The sequence below is a fragment of the Zalophus californianus genome, chromosome 5 (genome assembly GCF_009762305.2).
Source record: "Zalophus californianus isolate mZalCal1 chromosome 5, mZalCal1.pri.v2, whole genome shotgun sequence".
Lineage (NCBI taxonomy): Eukaryota > Metazoa > Chordata > Mammalia > Carnivora > Otariidae > Zalophus > Zalophus californianus.
In genome coordinates this window covers 21,849,229-21,871,325 of record NC_045599.1, presented here as the reverse complement: position 1 = coordinate 21,871,325, position 22,097 = coordinate 21,849,229, and the positions used below count along the sequence as shown (strand labels likewise).

The window sequence follows — 22,097 nt, the reverse complement described above, 5'->3', positions numbered from 1 at the left end:
ATTCTCCAATCTTAGCCTTAAGAAAGGTCAGTTGCCCCGCCCCCCCCTTGCCTTTCCCTATTCTTCCGCCATCACATTTGAAAAATGTCTACTGAATTTAAAAATAGAGGTGAGGGGAATGTTCTTATACTTTGTATCTTTTCAAGAATAAGGCTAAGCTACAATACTGGAGGAAGCAAAAATTTCAGGATTAACTCCTCTTAGAACAGTGTCTCTATTTGATTAACCTTTTCAACTACAACAGTAGAGACAGCCAAATCTAAGAAGTACTCAACTTAATTAAAAATGTAATGTTCAAAATGCCTATAATGTACTTTTTTTTTTTTTAACATATCATCCTTTCCTTTTCTGCAAACCATTACCAACTTCCAATTAAATTCACTTAGGCAAATTTGGCAACTCCAAAAGCAATACTTCAGGAAAATAACACACACAGACCCTGCAATTTAGTGCTATTGTGCAGTTTATCTGGAGCCATAAAAACACCTGTTTTCACTCACTAGCTCTTTCAGTGATTCTTTTGGTTGTGAGCTACTTGGGGACAGAAGCCCTGCTTATATGTCTTTCTTCCCCAAACACCTAACTAGCATCTTACTCATTGTAGGTACAAAGCAGTTGAGTAAAATCCAGTTTCTATTTTATATATTTAAACTGCTAAATACTAAAAAAAAAAAAAAAAATGGGACTCATAGTTTGATATTACAGAAAGTATCCTCGAGCTAAGAATCTTCAGTATTAAGGGCTAGTTGTATTGGATAAAAATATTTCACGGGCGCCTGGGTGGGTCAGTCAGTTAAGCGTCTGCCTTTGGCTCAGGTCATGATCTCAGGGTCCTGGCATCGAGTCCCACATCCAGCTCCCTGCTCCGCGGGGAGCCTGCTTCTTCTCGCTCTCCCTCTGCACCCCTACCCCCACTCCTGCTCTCTGTCAAATAAACAACTAAAATCTTTAAAAATATATATTTTATAAAGAACAAAAGGGATGAGTACTTTTATGAGTGAATCGAATTTTACTGGTTTAAATGAGAAATCATTAAAAGGCATGCAATTGCAAAATAAACATGTATCTTCTCAGCGCAACTAATACAAGCAGGGGTACCCACTTTCTGTTAGCCATTCAAACTTTCTCCCAGGTTTGGAGGCTCTGGTTCATCAGTATAATCTTCATAAATCATAATTTTGCTGCAGTTTGAGACTTGTTTTTGTTTGTTTTAGAAGAAAGACCCGTTGGTAAGCCAGGGTTAGGGCATGCGGCTAACAAAGAAACTTTTCCAAATGGGTCTGGGCCTAGGGCAACACCCTTTCATTCATCGACATAAGTTTTTCATCAATCACACTCGGTCAGTAAACAGTAAACACATCCCAAAGTAAGAGATGCACTTTTTTGGTAAATTGGAAAAAGAAATGGAGGCCATTTGCGTGTGTCACTACATTAGTTGTTAATTATACTTCTTTTTCTTGTAACACAGGCACATCTCCCCTAGTTCCCGCAAAAATTCTTATAAAATTCTTATGCAATCAGATTTTGCTAGGCAGACCTTGTTACGAAAAGAAAACTTAAAATTGTTTTTCATAAGTTTCTAAAAATATATAACAAAAATGTACCAATTCATGAAAAATCAAATAAATGTTTATAACATTTCTGTCCTTTTTCTCCACCGATGATCACCAGAAGTGGATCACCAGACTCTAGGCAGCTTTGCCCTCTGGGGCCAAGCCCCCCTCCCCAGGGGGAAGGGCAACCGTAACATTCGGATTTGCTGTAGGCACTATGCTATTTGCAAAGTGTAATCCTGGGAAAATGGTCCAGTCCCTGGTCTGAGCTTTGCTGATACCACAGTCAATGTCTCTGAAGGCAGAGATTTGCTGTGGACACAGGTCACCTCTAGAGCGTCCGATGCTATGCTACCCACTTACAGGCTGGGCTCCCTAGCTCCTGTGAGTTTCAAAAACCCAAGAGGGAAGCCAATATTTGAAAAAAACTTTATTTCCTCAAATAATCCGAGAAAATTGCTCCTGTGTGGTTTCTGTAGGTTTTATCTTACCTTTGGGCTTATCTGTGTGTAATGCAAATATGCTTCAGTGATTCAGGAGAGCTACTGGCTTAAAGATGGCTTGCCTAACTCATGGGCTAGTGAACGAAAACCAAAATAGAAACGTAAAAGGAGTTTTAAAGGCTGGAAAGGTCCATAAGGATTAAAGTAATTATTGTTATATCGAAAATGAATGAAGTCCTGTGTGTGTGTGTGTGTGTGTGTGTGTGTGTGTGTGTGTGTATCAATAGGTGCAGAGGTCAAAACAGATTGACTGATTGATTGGTTTGTTTATTTACCTTGAGTATAGTTGACACGAAATGTTAGTTTCAGGTGTACAACATAGTGATTCACAGTCTCTACAGGTTTGCTCTGCTCCCTGCAAGTGTAGTTGCCATCTGTCCTCATATAGCACTGTTACAGTATCATTGACTTTATTCCCTGTGCTCTGCCTTTTATTCCCATGACCTATTCGTTCCATAACTGGAAGCCTCTACCTTCCCACTCCTTCCACCCATTTTGCCCATCCCCTAACCCCCCTTTCCTCTGGGAACCATCAGTTTGCTCTCTGTATTTATAGATCTGTTTCTGGTTTTTGTAAAACATGTATTTAGATTTACACTTGTTCTACTGAACACTTGAAGAACATAGATTTCCAGTCTGAATGACAGGTACTACCTGTTCAGATAAGGATTTAGCCTTTTCTTCTGCTTCCTTCAGGCAAATCTCCAAGGCCTCGAGTTGAGCCAAAGTAAATGCCATCTGTCTGGTTTCCAGGGACTCCTTCTTTAAAAAAATAATCAAGTATTACTTTTTGGTATGGATAGCTTCCTGAGTGTATCTTAAGCAACTTTATGGATTAAGGACAGGGTTAATAAAGTCAGACAAATCATCTCCTTTCCTTCAACACGGTAATAAAACAGTGAAATGTTATAAAAACAACAGTCTTACTTAACAGTTTAATGTCTAAGTGGGAGGGTAAAAAATGCATATTAAATTATGACAATGAACGACTTTAGAAAGTTAGACTAAAATTACCCACACTGGAATTTGGTTCATCTGCAGCTTTTTGTTCTTGATACAAACAGAACCTTCCTTCAAGAGGCCAAGACCAGAATTTCACATTCCTAGTGAGAGCTGTCACCTAGAATGCCTCTATTTTTAGCATTCACCTATCCCGAGGAACAGAACCATGTGAACTCAGAGAAGCTCGATTCCTCTGATCATCACTTTCTTATCACAAGTGTCATTAAAGCAAAGATACCACAGGGTTTAGAATCAGATCATTCTTGCCCTGAATATGGCTAGGATGACTGAAATCGGCAGCTGTGGAGATTTTGCCTCTCCAAGGTTTTCTGTAGTTGATCTTTCTCATCTCCAAGCAAAAGAGTATACACCATTGGTACGGAAATATCACTTACAGGCCCTGCTGAGACTAGAGCACTTCCTGACAACTCTGGCTATCTTGACAATTAATTCACAATTACACAGCAATATGAGAACTGGAAAAGGGAGACTTCGTAAGTGCTAGGATTATGACCTTCCTGCAGCCTTCTTGGGTGTGTCCTGTTCTCTTGTGAATGCTCCAGGCTCCTATAGCTGCTTCCAATTAACCCCATAAAAAGAAAGAGCTGTTTTCATTCCTTTCTTTTCCTTTTTTCTTTTCTTTCCTTTTTTTTTTTTTTTTTTTTGGACTGCTGCTTTGTTTTCTTCCTTTGGTTTAGGAGCCCACCAACGTTATACATGTGTGCATTTCCTAATGATACAATAGAGCCATCTGGTGGTAAATGGAACCAGCCATAAAGATAAAGCATTCCTTCAGGTCCTATGGTTGTTTTTACAGTACTCTGAACCCTAGGGCCCTGCCATGGGCCTCTCATATAAATGAAACTCCATAGGATGCAGGGCAAAGAAATGGTGCTACATTCCAAAAGAGCCTGGCTCCTGGATCACCCAGGGCTGCATAATCCCCACCCCCAATCCCCCCTGCACCAATCAGACTTTGGGGGATGAACATCTTGGGCCACACCAATATTTGGAATAAATCAATGATCCTTAGCATCCCATAATGATTCCAATACATTTCAAAAGTCAGTCCAGAAAAAATAAATCTCAAAAAATGAACCTCAACACAAAACTCTTGTGTATTTACACCTATAAACAATTCATGCTACGAAACATTTTATGTAGAAAGGGGAAATTTCAAGAGGCCAAACTATTTCAAAAAGGTTGGTAATTCTGGATCTAGTTGCTATTTCCAGGGAGAAACTTCTTGTCTAATGTTTGATCTCAAGAGAAAGTTTCTTAAACTTTTTGTGAGTAGATCCAGCAAGATCAATTAATCTGTTTCTCTAGACCTTTCTCTCCAAACATCCCAAATTTCCCTAGCCAAGAAGGACAATCATTTCCAGTAAGAGAGAAGCACTGTAAGTCAAAGCCAAATGAAACAGACTTGCCTGAAGAGTGCCAGTAGATGCCATAGGACTTTTTATACACGTGGATTCAAGAAACCACCATGTGTTGCCGAACAGGGAGAGTCCTGAGCAAACTGAAGAATGCAGTCTATCTTCAGCACCTATGCTCCAGCTGCAAGCTATCACTCTCCACTCTCTGGCCTGCCCGTTCTCCCACTCCCTTAAGGGAAAGAGCCACAAATGTATCTATGCAGACGTAAAAATGGCTTCTACATAGGCAAGCACTCTTTAAAAGGAAGCAACTCCCATTTACCAAACAAAGGAATAAAAATTAAACCAAGAATAATTTCAGAAACAAGGACATACATGGGGTTCAAAGTTTTAGAGGTAGGTGTGTTGTTTCAAGGACTCTACAGGAGTTAGACATAGTTAGTCACTGTCCTAGTTTTGCAGGATGGAAAGGTGGAAGAGCCGAAAATGGGACTTCTAGCATAAAGCTCCTTCTGCTTGGGGCACATATGGCCACACCCCCACATAAAGCCACTTATGTTTATTATGAACACAAAACTGTCTTGGTAGTTAAAGTAATTGATGAGTGAATTATACTAATCAAAAGTCTGTTAAATGCTATCACATGTTGAAAATACATGATTTGTACAGGTGTTTGGGTGCTGATCCTGTCTGTGGATTTTCGAGTGGTAAATTCCAGCAGTTCAATGGGACTTCCAGTTTTGAACTTCTACTTTTTGTCTTAAAAACTTCTACCTAAATATCAATCCAGTCATCTAAGTACAGGTAACTAGGATAACCAAGATGAGTAAACTAAAAGAATGCTACAAATTAAGAATTCAAATTAAAGTTTTTGGCCACAAAAAAGTCACTGGAGTCTTATGCATGCGTGTTAAAGTTGACAATTTGCTAATTGACGAATCTTCTACAGAATTGTGAGTCAATTATCGTTTAGTTGTCCAGGTTCCTCATCTGAGGATCTGGAGGAAAATCCGTTCTTTTTATCTAACCTAAATTTTCTCGATGACACTAACCCGTCTCAGCATCTTTTTATCATCCCCTTCCTTACTTTTAAGTCAGTATTTCTTTGTCTTATGATGACCTTGCCCTTCTTCCTCAGCCACACGAACTCCTTCCACTCTTCGGGACTGGTTCAAGGTCTCTGACCCAGATCCTCCCCCTGCCTCTGAATCCACATGCAACACAGGTAGAAAGGGTCCTGCCTGCAGAGGCCAGACTGCACAGCGCTGAGCATTTAGTAGGAGCCCAATACGTAGCTGTTGATGGATTGAAGGCTCAGCCATCAAAGAAGGTGGTTTGCACCAGGGGAGCACTCCCCTCTGCTGATAGGCTTCTATGAGCAATCCTTTCCATGTATCCAGCCTGGGATGCGGGCCCAGGTCAGAGCCCTAAGGAAATTCTGCTCGCCAAAGGCCAGGTACAAGCTTGAGTAAAAGAAAGCCAGGAGGTGGCCATGAATTGGGTGATGATGGCAGGGTTGTCCTGAAGACTAAGTAAGCTAAAGCGGGTAACTACTTAGAAATGCTCAGTTCATGTTATTATTAGTCATTCCATTGCCCCAACTTCTTTAAAGAGAATCATTTGATATTAAAACTTTCTAGCTTATTTTTAAACCCTAGTAAAAGAATGTCCCCATTAGAGGCACTTGTGTTACAGCAAGTGACCAAACGATAGTAGCGGGAAATTCAAGTATGCAATTAGAACAAAGTTAATGTGCTAAATATGTGCATGGGCATTTGTTTAAAAGTAAGATTGCTAAATAAAAGTGTGATGGTAGCAAATAGCACCTTCACAGAAGAGTGTTTTGACGTGGGTCAGTTTAAGACAATTAAATGTTTTCAGCATTCTGAAACTTCGAATGTACAGGGACCCAGCAGCAGCCCCTGCCCAGTGGTTCAGTCACTTCATGCCAGATCAAACATGCTTTCAACACATTTTGCAATGGTCAAGCTTCATGCTCAATGTCTCTTCTAAAGGGGGAAGCAAGGGGAAAGCAAGCTTTCCCCCTGCTTGACCAGCACTGAAGGCTCTAAACTTCTTCACCTTTCTATAACCTGCTCATATCTCTCGTGCTGATGAAAGATTTTCCCTAGCCTCCCACCTCAGCCCCTTACCCTGTACGGTTTATGTTATCCCTACCCACCCTGTTTGGTCATCAGAATTCATCTTACAGTGGAAATTTCGTCACTCTCATGTCCTTTTGTGCTTAACTTTTACAACAGTATCTTAGGCCAAATTGCCAGTTTCTATTTAGGCAACCGTTTAAAAAACTCAGTTTTTCCTGATTTCAATCCATTCTAATGGAAACAGTATTCCTCTGTGTTGGAATTGCCTAAACAGTCTGCTAATACGATATTTTTTATTCAAAAATGAACACACTACAACTCTTGTCAAAGTCCAGGGGAAAGAAGGTTCTAGAAAGTGCCTATCAATATGCCTGTGAGGGAGATCGACATTGGGAGGATGTCAGATGAGCACTGACTAAGCACAGCACTGCTTGTAATCTGGAAGGCCACATTCTGGACCTGACCACATCCCTTGGGCTGTGTGACTTCCAGGTTTCACTTCTTGGGGCCTCAATTTCTCATCTTTAAAGGAGGCATGTACTGGGCACATCTGAGCAGGAAACAGTCAATCCCTCCAATGGAGTGATGGAGGGGAGTTTAATGGAGGGACTGTATACCAACCTGCGGGCACAGTTAAGGGCATGAACGAAGGATGGCAGGGTACTCCCAAGAAGTGAAGGTAATCTTTGCCTCCCCTTGAATGGGAGAGGTGGGGGAAGAGATAATAGCAGAAAATTAATATAGAATCTAGAAAGAGAGCTTGAGGAGAGGGCCATGTCTGTGAGCTGACACCTGGATGGAGAGAATGAACCACCGCCAACCTGTGCTCAGACCTAATGGTGGACAGACCAGTGGAATAAATAGCCTGGGTTCCTCTTCTCTCACCCTGTGTTCTTCTGTATCTCCCTTGGGCTGAGCCCAGAAAAAGCCAGAGGGTAAGAGACCCTGAATGACAAGTCCAGAGAGACCAGTGAGCCTGGAAAGGAGCAGAGTAGGGGAAGGGTGGAGAATGGATCTGGAAAGAGAAACGAAACCTCAGGCCAAAGGGGTTTAATTATATGAGTGGTTCCCAAATGCTAGCCCATAGATCTGTATTGGTTTGGGATAATATCTCCACCCGTAGCAAGAAAAAGACGGAAGTAAAATTTTAAAAAAAACATTATGAATTTTTCATGAAACCAAATTTATTCCATTTAGAGAACTGTCCTTTATTCTGAGATTATGATCGTTCTATGTACTTTGGTGTTAAGAGGATGTTTCTTTAACAAATGATGGTGATAATATATGGAAATTATTCTTTTAGTGAAGTTTCTTCAAAAAAAAATGAAAAGTTGGCAGTGCTACGAGATCTAATCCCAATTATTGTGGAGGTGGAAATTCTTGTGGGTTTATGAAATCTAAAAGTATAGAGACCCTCTGTCTAAGTCATCTCTGTTAAGTTGTGAATTGAATGTTTTATCAGGCAGTCTTTCCAGAACTATGGTCTCTGAATTTCCCTGGACCAAGTCCAACATGGACCTGTATTCAATATCAAGTTGCTGTAGCAAGGTCCAGGATACAACTTCAGATACATTTCTAAAGGTCAATCTTTCGTCCTGCGAAAGATTTGACTACTTTTTCATTTCTATAGTATCACTGGTAGAAAGAAGAATAAAAGAAGAGGAATTCAAAAGGAATCGTTGGCTCAGATATTAACTTATAAAAAGATTGTTGCCATGGAAGTTAAAGAGAAATGACCATGTGACATTTGATAGCTTCATAAGTAACTTTAAATAATGGCTTACCAGAAACTCTTAACAAGCTAGCTCTCATTTTAATTCACTTCAAAACACTTCAATACATCAAGTTAAAAAAATATTTATTAAAGACTCACTCTTTGCCAGATGAAGCTAAGCAATGGGGAAAAATGAGCAGTAAGAAGACTGACAGGATTAATACCCTCACCAGAACTCTTAGCTTAGAATTTCTCTCCAGTGCAAAAATCCTAGGATTTCAGTTTTAATGTCAAAATCGAAAGAATGTCAGAAGTTTGGTGGTTAATTTAACCTTTTTATGCTCATTCATAATTTATGGTTCTTGGCTCTGGGGGCTTGTTCTTTTCTCTTTGATGAGGATTCTGGTGGATGTTAGAAGGAGGTGAGAGGCAGTCCTAACCTGTTTTCAAATATTCCAGATCTTTCTCAAATAACATTGCTTTATAGCTTCTTAGAGACCATGTACATAGAGTACCAGAGGAGAAGAGGGACCTAGTAAACAATGTGTATCTTCCATTGTTTAAGGTAAAATTAACAGTAAAACTGGGACTGGTTTTCAGGTATTCAGGTTGGGTTCATACTATGTTACAGAATTTGTTCTGTGACCCAAAATAGCCCTCCACCATTTTCATTTTTGGGGATAATTTCTTAGAACTTTGAGCATCACAAACCTCTTTTGGCACCTGATAATATCTGTGAATTTTCTTATTAGAAAAAAAATGCATATACTTGTGTTGCATGCGTGCTTACACATGTACATGCTCCCGCACATGCTTACACACACACAACCACAGTTTTGCATGTAATTTTAGATTGTTTAAACATCTTCTTCAATGACATCCATGTGGCCCAAATTTTGGATTCCTTGTTTAGGAATTCGTTTCTATTCTAGCTACCTTCAGTTTTTATTCTAAAGTAAAAGATCAAATTTTAATAAATGAGAGTGTCACTGCAGTCTTGCTGCCTCTTAAAAAAAAATAATCTTTTTTTCCTAGGGAAATGACCCAAACTCAAAAGAAACAACATAGTTTCTCTTTCTGGAGGGGAGAGCAAGTAGCATGTCTTCCCAGGGGAGCCTGGTTCTTATAACTGAAACCTCACAACAACCAGTGCTAACCCAACCTATTGACCAGGAAGTGAACGTTTTAATAATGACTATATATTTCCTTCATAATAAAAAAGGACACAACAAGGGAATTGGATATTAAAAAACAGATTTTGATTTCTTTAAAAAAATGAATGAGAGGAAAAAATACGGACTTAATGGATATAGACTTTCAGCTTCGCAAAATGAGAAAGTTCTGGAGATTGTTGCACAAAAATGTAAACATGCTTTACACTACTCAACTGTACGTTTTAAAAATCATTAAAATGGTTCATTTTATAAGATACGGATTTTATCACAATTTTAAAAAATAACAGTATAAAACAAGTTATAAAGCAGATAAATTATGGAGTGAAGGAATTAGTTGATGTTAAAATTAATTCAACTACTCTTTACCTATTTCACAGCACTGTTGTGAAAACCCAATGAAAAAATTTTGGATTTTGATTTCTTTAATAAAAAAAAGTCCAAAATATACTATCTGTTTTTAAATAAAATTTTTGTTCAGTGGGACATATAATAATGCAAATACTTTTCCCATTAGTAAAGACAGTATTTTGAATAGTTGAGTCTTTTTGTGACAGGATTATTTTTTTTCCACACATCATACTTAGGTTTAGATTTTGAGTACTTTGGCATATTAGCCAACAATGTTTTCACATTGCTGCTGTATGCCAGTCTTATAGGAAATGCACTTGCCTGTAGGAAGAAGGATTCTCAGCTTGGCTTATGGGGGAGGTGATGGCCTTTTATTGCCCAAATTGGCTGTGGCTTTTCAAACAGTTTTGGGAATAAATTATTGCTATACTGTGTATAATCAACAACAAATGTTTTATGATAGTTCAGTGTATAGGTAATTTTTTTCTGCCAGTGAATTTTAGGTTCTAAATAAGTAAACTTAAAAAAAAAATCCAAGAAATTAAACTGTAATGTTAAGAACTTCTGTACTCTAATTATATTGTTCCAGAACCTAGCTAGAAAGTCCTCAGTTGAACTTGATGTTCTGTGAGAAACCTTTTCCACGAGAAGCCTTCCCCCACCCCAACCCAGCCTGGCATTTGCACAGACTCCTCTCTTTACCAGGATCTAAAGGAGAAATGTGTTATGAATCCTTTCAGATCAGATAAAAGTTCAGTAACAATTTCCATGGTGCATTCCAACATGATAAGGTAAGCAGAGGACAGATGGGAGAGCTCTCTTTTGCTGTGAATTTCCACTTCTTTTAAGGTCTCTCAGTCAAAATATGACTAAGAAGCATTGGCCAGCATATCAAAGAAGAGGGCACACCAGCCCAAGTTTAGCTACTCGGTAGGCTTCGCTTTCTCATCTATGAAAGGAGACCATTATACCTAATTCATCTTGTGCCCTGAGATAACCATGTGCCATGCTGTTTTGATGGCCTAGTGTCTTCACCTGTTTGGAAAATTTCCCATCTCATGAATCCCTTCTCTCCAAAGTGGAAAAGCCAGGAACACCCTCACAAGCATCCTTTGCATCCAAGGTGTAGGCCTGTGACTCAGGCTCCATCAATCAGACGCACCACCCTGAGACGTCAAGGTGGACGAAAGTGGTATGAAAAAGGTGCCAAATAGAATGGAGTGTGGCCGGGTAGACAGGGTCATCATCCTGTTTTCAGAGGTTGCAGTGACAGAGAACTGAGAAGTAATACCTCATGTTCGGGGGAAGTGACAAGTGATGTGGGGCCTATGACCAGTGGCAGCAATAGTAGGTACCTCCCCAGAATCTGGGGTGGTTAATCGGCCATGATCTCCAAGCCTGGTTCTCCAACTCTCCTAGAGAACCCATTGAAATACCTAATATCCTTTAGTAACTCATTTTTCCCTTAATACTAACTGGAATGAATTTTGTTGATTGAGCCTCCATTTCTTCACCTCTAAAAATGGAGAAAATGGTAAGTCCGTGGGGGCTGCTGTAATGATTAAATGTGGGAATACTGAAAAATACTTAGCCTGGCCCCTGAGCCATAGAAGAAAGTTTTTTCAAAGATCATCATCTTTTTAACCTCTAGGTTTTTAGGTTTCTATTGTGTAGCTTCTGGGAGCTCACAGCCTAGGAAAAAGCCTGAGGGTTGATTACAAAGGCCAGCAACTCTTACCAACTCTAGTGGTCTTGGCATCACGTGACTATACCTAGCCTGGTTACTCTTTGTTGGAAAAAGTAGATCATTATGCATAATATAAGAGCAAGAATTCGAAACATAGAAGAGGGCACAGCCTGTGCCCTCTTCTGCCTGCTCAAGAAAGTTATTTTTATATCAGCTCCATTTCTTCCCTTCCTTAACTTTCTTGCTAGCCTCGTTGTTCTGGGCTTTTGAAATGAAAAGGAGGAGATACAAGAAGAGCAAGAGGAAGAGAAAGTGTAATCTCTACACCCAGTGTGAACTCACAACCCAGAGACCAAGAGTCACATGCTCTTCGACGGAGCCAGCCAGGCACCCCCCCCACAAGGAACTGGGGATACAAAAACTTGAGACAAGCTGTCTTGTGAGTAGAACCTTATGGAAAAAGAAAGGATTAATATATATAATCTGAAACTTCCCCCCATAATACTGTTTAATTAATGCAATTTCATCTTTAGTATACCAGCAGAGTTCACTGGGCCCAAATGTAGTCTTGACTTTCTTTTTTCAAGCTGTTCTATTCTTAAAAATCTATATTTCATGTCTTTTATCCTTTTTTAGAGATTCTTACAAAGAACAAAGAGAATATATATTAATTTTTTAAAAGCATAGTAAAACTCATTCTATCTTGCAATTATCAACACACCCATTGGAACCTTTTATGAAGCTAAGACATCTTGTGGGATCTTAATGATCTTTTTTCCTATATTTCAAACATATTGCCACTGAATCATTGTAAGAATTATTTTTTATCATCATTCATCAATTATTTCCAAATGTGACTTTTTAAAAAAGACAAAAAGGCAAAGAACTGTGTAATTGACTAGAAGTACAATACGATAGTAAAATTAATAATCATCCTTCAATTTCCTATTGTGTCGCCAAAAGTATTGAATCAGCCTTCAAGGTATAAAAGGGGAGACATTATTTTTATTACTTTTGGCTTTCACTAAACATGGTGAGAATACTGCATTTTTCATCTTCCATTCATAATGCACAAAGAAAAGAAAATTGACAGAGAAATACATTTCACAGTTCTTAGCAAATCAGAAGATGAATACGAAGAGCAGCACTCTTGCTCAGTACTGTGCGCTACACTAGCCATTAACCATATGTGGTTTTTGAGTACCTGAGATATGGTCAGTTTGAACTGAGATGTATTGTAAGTATAAAACACACACAAGGGGCGCCTGGGTGGCTCAGTCCTTAAGTGACTGCCTTCAGCTCAGGTCATGATCCCAGGGTCCTGGGATCGAGCCCCACATCAGGCTCTCTGCTCAGTGGGGAGCCTGCTTCTCCCTCTGCCACTCCCCTTGCTTGTGTTCCCTCTCTCGCCGTGTCTCTGTCAAATAAATAAATAAAATCTTTTTTAAAAATTTAAAAAATAAAACACATACAAGATTTTGAAGACTTAGCACTATATACGAGAATGTAAGATATTTCAATATATTTTTAAATTGAGTACATGTTAAAATGACAATGCTTTGGATACATTAGGTTAAATGAAATTATATTCTTAAAATTTGCTTTCACCTATTTAAGTGTTTAATGTAGCTGTTAGAAAATTTAAAATGACATAGATGGCTCGCAGCTTATTTATTTTGGACAGTGTAGCTCTAGACACTAATGTTGATAATGGAATTAATCATGCAACTGAAAGAGACTATACATTTTCACCTCATGACTTCCTAGAGACTTAGATGAATATCCTCAAACTCATGAATCAATGAAAGAAAAACACATCTCTAAGGACTAAATAGGACATAGGGTATTCTCATAAAAGACAAAGTCTATCACATAATATTTTGTAACAAGAACTTGGACTTGCCTTTTTTGTTAAGAGGACGTGTAACCATATTTTCCCATCTTTTATGATGTTTATGTGCCACAGTTTTTACTAGATAACAAAGATATTTGCTGTTTAAATTTTTATGAAAATCTTAAGGGGATTTTTTTAAAAAAAGCTATGCCTTTATTCTTCTGTAAATTATTAAAAAAAGGACTTTAAAAATAAAAAATTTAGTTGGGTTTACTTGATCCAAATGGCAAATGATGATGATTATTTTCCTTGTATACTAAGGGTTAGGAACTTGAGGAATTTGAAAGGTACCTTATGGGTACTAGACTGTTTCTTTTTTCTTTTGTTTTGTTTAGTATGTATTTGTTCGGGAGAGAGAGAGAGAGAGAAAGAGAGAGAGCATGAGTGTGGGGAGGGGCAGAGGGAGACAGACCTCTGGACCCTGGGATCATGACCTGAGCTGAAGGCAGCCACTTAACCAACTGAGGCACCCAGGCGCCCCATAGACTGTTTCCTTTAAACCACAACTCAGTTTTGAGATTGGACCATATGGACCTCAGCATTACATGTTAGGCAGCCATAAAGAAAGTTATTACGAGAGAATTTTTTGTAGATTTTCAGGGACATTATCAAAAAAGAATGTCAGAACACAACTAAAGGCAAGAAGCCCAAATGGCTGCTTTATTCAGAAGGAGAAAAATTAATAGGATTCAGAATATAGTCACCATGGACATAGATATTTCTATTTTAAGAAAGATTCCAAGTAGAAAGAGCCCCTAGGGAAAGCAGGCTGTTCTAGAATTTATAGCATTTTCCTTAGGCATTTGAGGGAAGCAAAACAGGGCTTACTCCTTTCCAAAGAATGTTCTGAACCACATTTAATTTAAAAATATCTTACAATTTAATTTTCCTTTGCATTAAATGTATGATTCAGGAACATTACACAATGAGAATCATTCACACATTTATTGAGCTCCTTTTATGTAGGACCCAGAGCTAAACCCCGGGCGATAAAGATGAATTAATCAAATTCCTTACCCTGCAGGAGCTCATAATGTGATATAGGTCGAGAAAAGGAGGAGAGATAAAGTAGACTTCGATTTTATAAGGATAGGAAAGGAGAAAGGGAAAAAGACATGCATTGACATTATCTCTGTGCCATGATTTTCTATGTATTATGTCCCCAAACTTCAAACATGATAAAAGGTATAAAAATAAGAGGAATTCATCCAGACTCCTACCACCCAGAGACTGACACATGTTGTGGACTGCATGTGTCCCAGGCGCACCGGCATTCATAAGTGGCAGTCCTGACTTCCAGTGTTACGGTATTAGGAGATGTAGCGTCTGGGAAGCCATAACGTTTAGACGTAGTCATCAGGGTGGGATCCTCATGATGGGATTAGTGTCCTTAAAAAAATAAAAGCAGAGTACTCTGTCCCTCTGGTACCTATTCTCTCTCCCTCTCCTTCCTTTCCTTCATCCCTTTCTCTTCCCCTGCCCCCTTATCTCTTCCCACCCCAACAATATGAGAAAACAGCAACCAGGCAACCATCTGCAAGCCAGGACCAACCATGCTGGCACCTCGATCTCTGACTTAACCACCAGAACTGTGAGAAATAAATGTCTATTCTCGAAGCCCCCCAATCTGTGGTGTTTCGTTATGGCAGCCCAAGCAGACTAAGACCACATTTGGTGCATTACTTTCTATTTTGTCTGTGTGTGTGTGTGCATTACTTTCTAGACTTGTATGTGTGTTCCTGTGAGATACATAATGTGTAAAACATCGATTCACGGTATACGTGGTTATATATGGCTAAATTGTAATCATTTGCAATTAGCAATGTATCATAGGTATAACGTATATTTGAATGATGATAGATGTTCTATTCCATGATTTTTTTAAGTAAGCTCTACACCCAACGTGTAGCTTGAACTCATGACCCTGAGATCAAGAGTTGCATGCTCTACTGACTAAGCCAGTGAAGTGTCCCATATTCCATAATTTCTAATTTAAAAATTACCGTATATTTAGGGCGCCTGGGTGGCTCAGTTGGTTAAGCGACTGCCTTCAGCTCAGGTCATGATCCCGGAGTTCCGGGATCGAGTCCCACATCAGGCTCCCTGCTCAGCAAGGAGCCTGCTTCTCCCTCTGACCCAACCCCCTCTCATGTACTCTCTCTCATTCTCGCTCTCTCAAATAAATAAATAAATCTTTAAAAAAATAAAAATAAATAAAAATATAAATTACCATATATTTAAAGGTCACAATAAAATTTACTAAGTGCATATAGTTTTCCCTACTATTGGAGCACCGTGTAGTAAGCATATTTATACATCCTTGCGGACTTGTTTTTTATTTTCTTAATATAAACGGGAAAAGTGGTTACTGGATTTTAAAGAGTATATACTTAATACATATTTGTGATTACATCCCACAAATTAACCCTCCCACCCACAGTACATGAGAATCAAAGTTTTCTTACAACTTTGCCAGTAACGACATTTTCAATACTTTTTTTGAGGTATAATTGGCATACAATATTATATTAGTTTCAGCTATATAATAAAGTATTTTGACACTTATATACATTGCCAAATGGCCACCATAATAAATCTAGTTACTGTCTGTCACCTTAAAAAGTTAATACAATGTTATTGACTGTATTCCCCATGCTGTACATTACATCTCCATAATTATTTTTTTCATAACTGGAAGCTTGTACTTATTAATCTTCTTTCCCCCATTTTGCCCACTCCCAGCCCTCATCCCCTATGGCAACCAAGATCTGTTCTCTGTATCTACAAGTTTGGGTCCTGTTTTGTTTCTTTTGTTTTTTAGATCTCATGTATAAGTGAGATCAAATGGTATTTGTCTTTGTCTGACTTATTTCACTTAGAATAATAGCCTCAAGGTCCATCCATGTTGCCCAAATGGCAAGATTTCATTTTTTTATAGCTGAGTAATATTCCATTGCACATATGTACCACATTTTCTTTATCCATTCATCCGTAGGTTATGTCCATACGTTGGCTGTTATAAATAATGCTGCATTGAACATGTGTGTGGCATAGACCTTTTTGATTTAGTGTTTTCATTTTCTTTGGATAGATACCCAGCAGTGGAATTGGTGGGTCGTGTGGCACTGCTATTTCTAATTTTTTGAAGACCCTCCATACTGCTTTCCATAGTGGCTACACCAATTTACATTCCCATCCACCGGGCATGAGAGTTCCCTTTTCTCCACATCCTCACCAACACTTGCTACTTCTTGTCTTTTTTATGATAGCCATTCTAACAAGTATTAGATGGTAACACATTGTAGTTGTGATTTGCATTTCCCTGATGATTAATAATGTTGAGCAGATTTTTTATGTGCCTATGACATCTGTATTCTTCTTTGGAGAAATATCTATTCAGATCCTCTGCCCATTTTTTAATCAGATACTTTGTAATTGAGTTTTATGAGTTCTTCATATATTTTGGATATTATCCCCTTATCCAATATATAATTCACAAATATTTTTTTCCTCTTCAGTAGGTTGTCTTTTTATTCTGTTGATGGTTTCCTTTCCTGTGCAGAAGATTTTTGGTTTGGTATAGTCCCATTTATTTATTTTTCCTTTTATTTCCTTTGCCTTTGGAGTCAGAGCCCCCAAAAATCACTTGGACTGATATCAAGAAGCCTACTCACTTTGTTTCTCCTAGAAGTTTTAAGGTTTCAGGTCTTACATTCAAATCTGCAATCTACTTTGAGTTGATTTTTGTATATTGTATAAGATTCCAGTTTCATTCTTTTGCATGTAGCTGTCCACTTTTCCCAATACCATATATTGAAGAGGTTGTCTTTTCCCCATTGTATATTCTTGCCTTCTTGGTTATAAATAAATTGACCGTATATACATGGATTATTTTGGGGCTCTTTATTCTCTTCCATCCATCTATATGTCTATTTTTATGCCATTACCATACTGTTTTGATTACTATAGCTTTGTGGTATAGTTTGAAATCAGGGAGCATGACACCTCCAGTTCCTTTCTTCTTTTTTAAGATTGTTTTGGCAATTTGGGGTCTTTTGTGGTTCCATACAAATTTTAGAATTTTTGTTCTGGTTCTCTGAAAAATGTCATTGGAATTCTGATTGCATTGAATCTATAGATTGCTTTGGGTAGTATGAATATTTTAACAATATTAATTCTTCCAATCCATGAACATGGAATATCTTTCCACTTATTTGTGTCTTATCCAATTTCTTTCATCAATGTCATTGTACAGGTCTTTCACTTCCTTGGTTAAATTTATTCCTAGCTGTTTTACTCTTTTTGATGTGATTGTAAATCAGATTGCTTTCTTGATTTCTCTTTCTGATAGTTCAGTGAAGTTGAAGGATACAAAATAAATATGCAGAAATATGCTGCATTTCCATATACTAGTAATGAACTATCAAAAACAAAAGTAGATAGCTATAGGTATAGATACAGATATCTCCATTTGGTCTAATGCATCATTTAAGGCCGATGTTTCTTGTTAATTTTCTGCCTGGATGATCCATTCATTGATGTAAGTGGGATGTTAAAATCCCCTACCACTATTGTATTGCTGGAAATTTCTCCATTTAGGTCTATTAATATTTGGTGTATATATTTTGGTGCTCTTATGTTGGGTGTGTATATATTCATAAGTATTATATGTTCTTACCGAATTGACCCATTTATTATTATGTAGTGCCTGTCTTTGCCTTTTATTACAATCTTTTGTAATCTATCTACAAGTCTATTTTGTCTGATATGACTATAGCTACAACAGCTTTCTGTTTGTTTTTATTTCCACAATATATCTTTTTTCATCCCTTCATTTTCAGTGTCTGTGTGTCTGATGTGAATCTCTTGTAGGCAGTGTACAGATCGGTCTTCTTTTTGTTTTGTTTTGTTTTTTACCCAAAGAGTAAAATGTCTTTTGCTTGGAAATTTACTTCATTTATATTTAAAGTAATTACTGATCGATAGGTACTTATTGCCATTTTGTTAGTTGTTTTCTGGCTGTTTTTGTAGTTGCTCTCTGTTCCTTTCTTCTTTTTCTCTCTTTTCCCTTCTGTATTGATAACATTTCCAGTGTTATTTTATATTCCTTTCTCATTTTCCTTTATGTATTTACTATAAGTTTTTGCTTTGTGGTTACTGTGAGTTTCACATATATCACCCTGTGTATCTAACAGTCTATCTAAAATTAATAGCAATTTAAATTTAGGCACATTCCAAAACTACATTTTTGCTCCCTCCACATTTGATGTTTTTACTTTTTACAACTTTTTATTTTATGTGTCACTTAACTAATTGTAATTTTAGTTAATTTTACTACTTTTGTTTTAACCTCCTTAGCAGCTTTATAAGTGGTTAATCTACTACCTTGACACTATATTTACCTTTCCTAGTGAGATTTTCACTTTTGTATTTAACTGGTGCCCACTTCTTTTTAGCTTAAAGTAGTCCCTTTAATGCTTCTTGTAAGACCAGTTTAGTAGTGATGAACTCCTTTAGCTTTAGCCTGTTGGAAAACTCTTTATCTCTTCTTCAGATATGAATGATAACCTTGCTGGGTAGAATATTTTTGGTGAGAAGTTTTTTGTTTTTTAGGGTTTTTTTTTTTTTTTTCATCACTTTGAATATGCCATAAGGCATTCTCTTCTGCCTTGCAAAGTTTCTGGTGCGAAAACTGTTGATAGCCTTATGGGATTTCCCTTGTACATAACAATTTTTTTTTCTCTTGCTTCTTTTAAGATTCTGTCTTCATCTTTAACTGTTGACATTTTTATTTTAACCTGCTTTGGTGTGGCTCTCCTTGGGTTCATTTCATTTGAAATTCTCTGGAATTCATGAACCTGGATGTCTGTTTCCTTCCCTAGCTAAGGGAAGTTTTCATCTATCATTTATTTCTTCAAGTAAAATTTCTACCCCTTTCTATCTTCTCCTTATGGGACCTCCATAATGGGAATGCTATTCTGCTTTATGTTGTTGTGAAGGCCCCTTAAGTTATTTTCATTTTTAAAAAATTCTTTTGTCTTTTTGCTGCTTTGTCTTCCAGCTCTCTAATACATTCTTCTACTGCATCCAGTCTGCCATTTAATCCTCTAGCATGTTGCTCCCTTCAGTTATTGTCTTCCTCAGCTCTGTGACTTCTATTTGGTACTTTAGGTTTTCTCTTTCCTTGTTGAAGTTCTCACTGCATTCAGCCATTCTTTTCCGGAGTTCAGTGAGCATCTTTATGACCATTACTTTGAATTCTTTATCAGGAGGGCTACTTGTCTCCATATCATTAAGGTCGTGTCCTTTTGTTTGGGACATATTTCCCTATTCCCTCATTTTGCTTAACTCTTTGTGTTTGTTTCTACATATTAGGCAGAACAGCTACATCTCTCAGTCTTGAAGGAGTGACCTTGTGAAGATGATAATCCTTCTCCTTCAACCTTGCCCAGCTCTTGGTTGTCTCTTGAACTTTTGTGATTATTTTAACTGCCTGACCTATTCTTGATATGCCCCCATTGTTGGGTGTGTGTGAAAACTTATCAGTGATCCAAGGGGAGGAATCTCATTTAGCACCTAGTTTTAGGTTGACTGGAAGTCAGACTCCAGCATCAGCTTTTAAAGTATGACAGTATATACAGCCTTGTGGGACTAAAGTTGTAAACTCTGCTGACTTCCGGACCAGGAGATCTAAAGGTGTCCCCTGGATAAGAGTTGCAAAAATCAGGGCTCCAGACAAGTGTATAAGTCCCTTTCTGAGAAGTCTTATTGAGCTGTAGTGAGGCCAAAGGGTATACAAGGATGGTGTCTCCCTACTTACATTCCCTGGATACACTTCCTTAGTCCTAGATGTGTGGTAAACCTGAAGCCTATTCATCAGGCTAAAGCTCCAGACTAAGAAAATAGGCATTTTTCAAGAAAGACTGGAGGTGTGTTTCAACCTGCTGTCCGTACAGGGCCCTGAGAGTGGTGCCTGACAAGAACTGTCTTTCTGGTTGTTACAGTCCTGTGCAGCTCTGGAGCATCCATCCTCAAGACCACCAGGTGATCAAGGGGGTGTTCCCTGTGTGAACTGCATGCACACTCTGGCTTTAGCAAGGCTGCTAAAGAGTGTAGTAGGCAGGACTTCAGAATGGCAGTGGGAAGATGTCTTAATTGTATGCACTTATGGGCTTCAGCAATGCAGCAAAGGAATGCCTTGTCTGTGAGAGCATGCTGGCTTTAGGCTGGGAGTAGGAGAATGACACAAATATTTGCACTCACCTGCCCCAGCCAGAGATCAAGGGAGACTGCAACCAACTGTGCCCTCCAGCCTCAGCAAATGCCACAACAGCTCACCCTTGGCTGTACCACCAAGGCATAAGAGGGCGCAGTATCTGAGCTCATCCACTTGCCCTAGCAGGCTCTGAGGAAAGTGCAACAATGGCGTTCCCCAACGCCTCCATCTCTGAGTAGTGTCTCAGCCACCCCCTACCCGCCCTACCCCCTGCCAAGGCCTCAGGATCACCAAATGAATCTCTTTCACAGGTACTTTTCAAGCTATGTTTTCACTGGGTCTTGGGGTGAGCAAGACCACATGTGAGCCCTCCAAAAGGGCAAATTGAAATTTCCCCTGGCACTTTGGGATTTTTGGACATCTGCCCTGTTGGTTTTCCAAGCCAGGTATACTGGCAGCTCATCTTTCCATTGCAGATCCCAGGGGCTGGGGTGCCCAATGCACGGCACCAATACCTTGCTCCTCTAGGAGACGTGCCTGTCTGGTGAGATTCTTCCCTATTGTGTTTGTGGCCAGGGGTGAAAGGCTTATGAGACCATGTTTCTGCCTCTCCTACCCATGTTTTGTGGTCCTTTGATACTTTGCTTTAGAAAGTAGTTCATCTAGTTTTCAGATCTTTTCAGAGGGAAATGATTTATATGTAGCTATACATTGGGTGTGTCTGTGGGAGGAGGTGAGTTCAGGGTATTCCTATATTGCCATCTTGGACCCCCCCCCCTTCTAAATGCTTTTTATATCCGTCACACTTGCAAGTAGATGTGATATCTAAGTTTAAAAATTTTTAGCGTCTTTGTCTTCTACTATTTGGACCTATCATATGATATTTGCAAATGTGGACATCTTATTGGATATCTGTATGCCTTAAGACTTTTGTAAATTGATTTGTGTCCTTTGTACTTTTATTTTTAAGGGCTAATTTTTTCCTCATTGATTTATATGAGACCATAACATATTAAGGATATTACGTTATAATAGATGGTACAAATATTTTCTATTACTTATTTTGTATATTTATAAGTACTTCATAAATGGGTTGAAATAATGGTTAAGTTTTCTTACAAGACATAGAATTTTCAGAGACTAAATTAGCTTCTCATCCTTGTGTCTTAATGCATTAATTTGCCCAAGGAGAGAGTCAACTTTTTGAAGAAGCAAACTCTAATCAAACCTTGGAGAAACATTCATTTTTGTGAACCTCATTAAGTACAGATAACACATCACATTGATTCAAATTATTAGCCATATTTTGAAATAACGAATTGACTCTGAAACTTGATCTAACACAAACAGCTCGACTATTGACATGAAGACCTGGGACTATTATTCCTAGCAGCAAATTTCAGTTTAACAAAACTAGCAAAATAAATTAAGCCAATGTTATTCTATCTGCCTGATGAGATTGAGGGCAGACAGAGGCCAAGCTTAATCCCTGAGTCTCAAGGAGACATACTCCTTTGGGAA

The 22,097-nt window shown here is 38.4% G+C and overlaps 1 protein-coding gene across 4 annotated transcripts in view; it reads right to left on the bottom strand.

Annotated features, from left to right (window-relative positions):
• The window catches only part of CCDC192 (coiled-coil domain containing 192), a 197,981-nt gene that overhangs the window by 163,299 nt on the left and 12,585 nt on the right, over positions 1 to 22,097 (bottom strand). For all 4 annotated transcript variants that reach the window (XM_027607030.1, XM_027607031.1, XM_035727808.1 and 1 more), the window contains exon 3: positions 2,711 to 2,818. In XM_027607030.1, the coding sequence (XP_027462831.1) occupies positions 2,711 to 2,818 (108 nt within the window). The remainder of the gene's footprint in view (positions 1 to 2,710; positions 2,819 to 22,097) is intronic.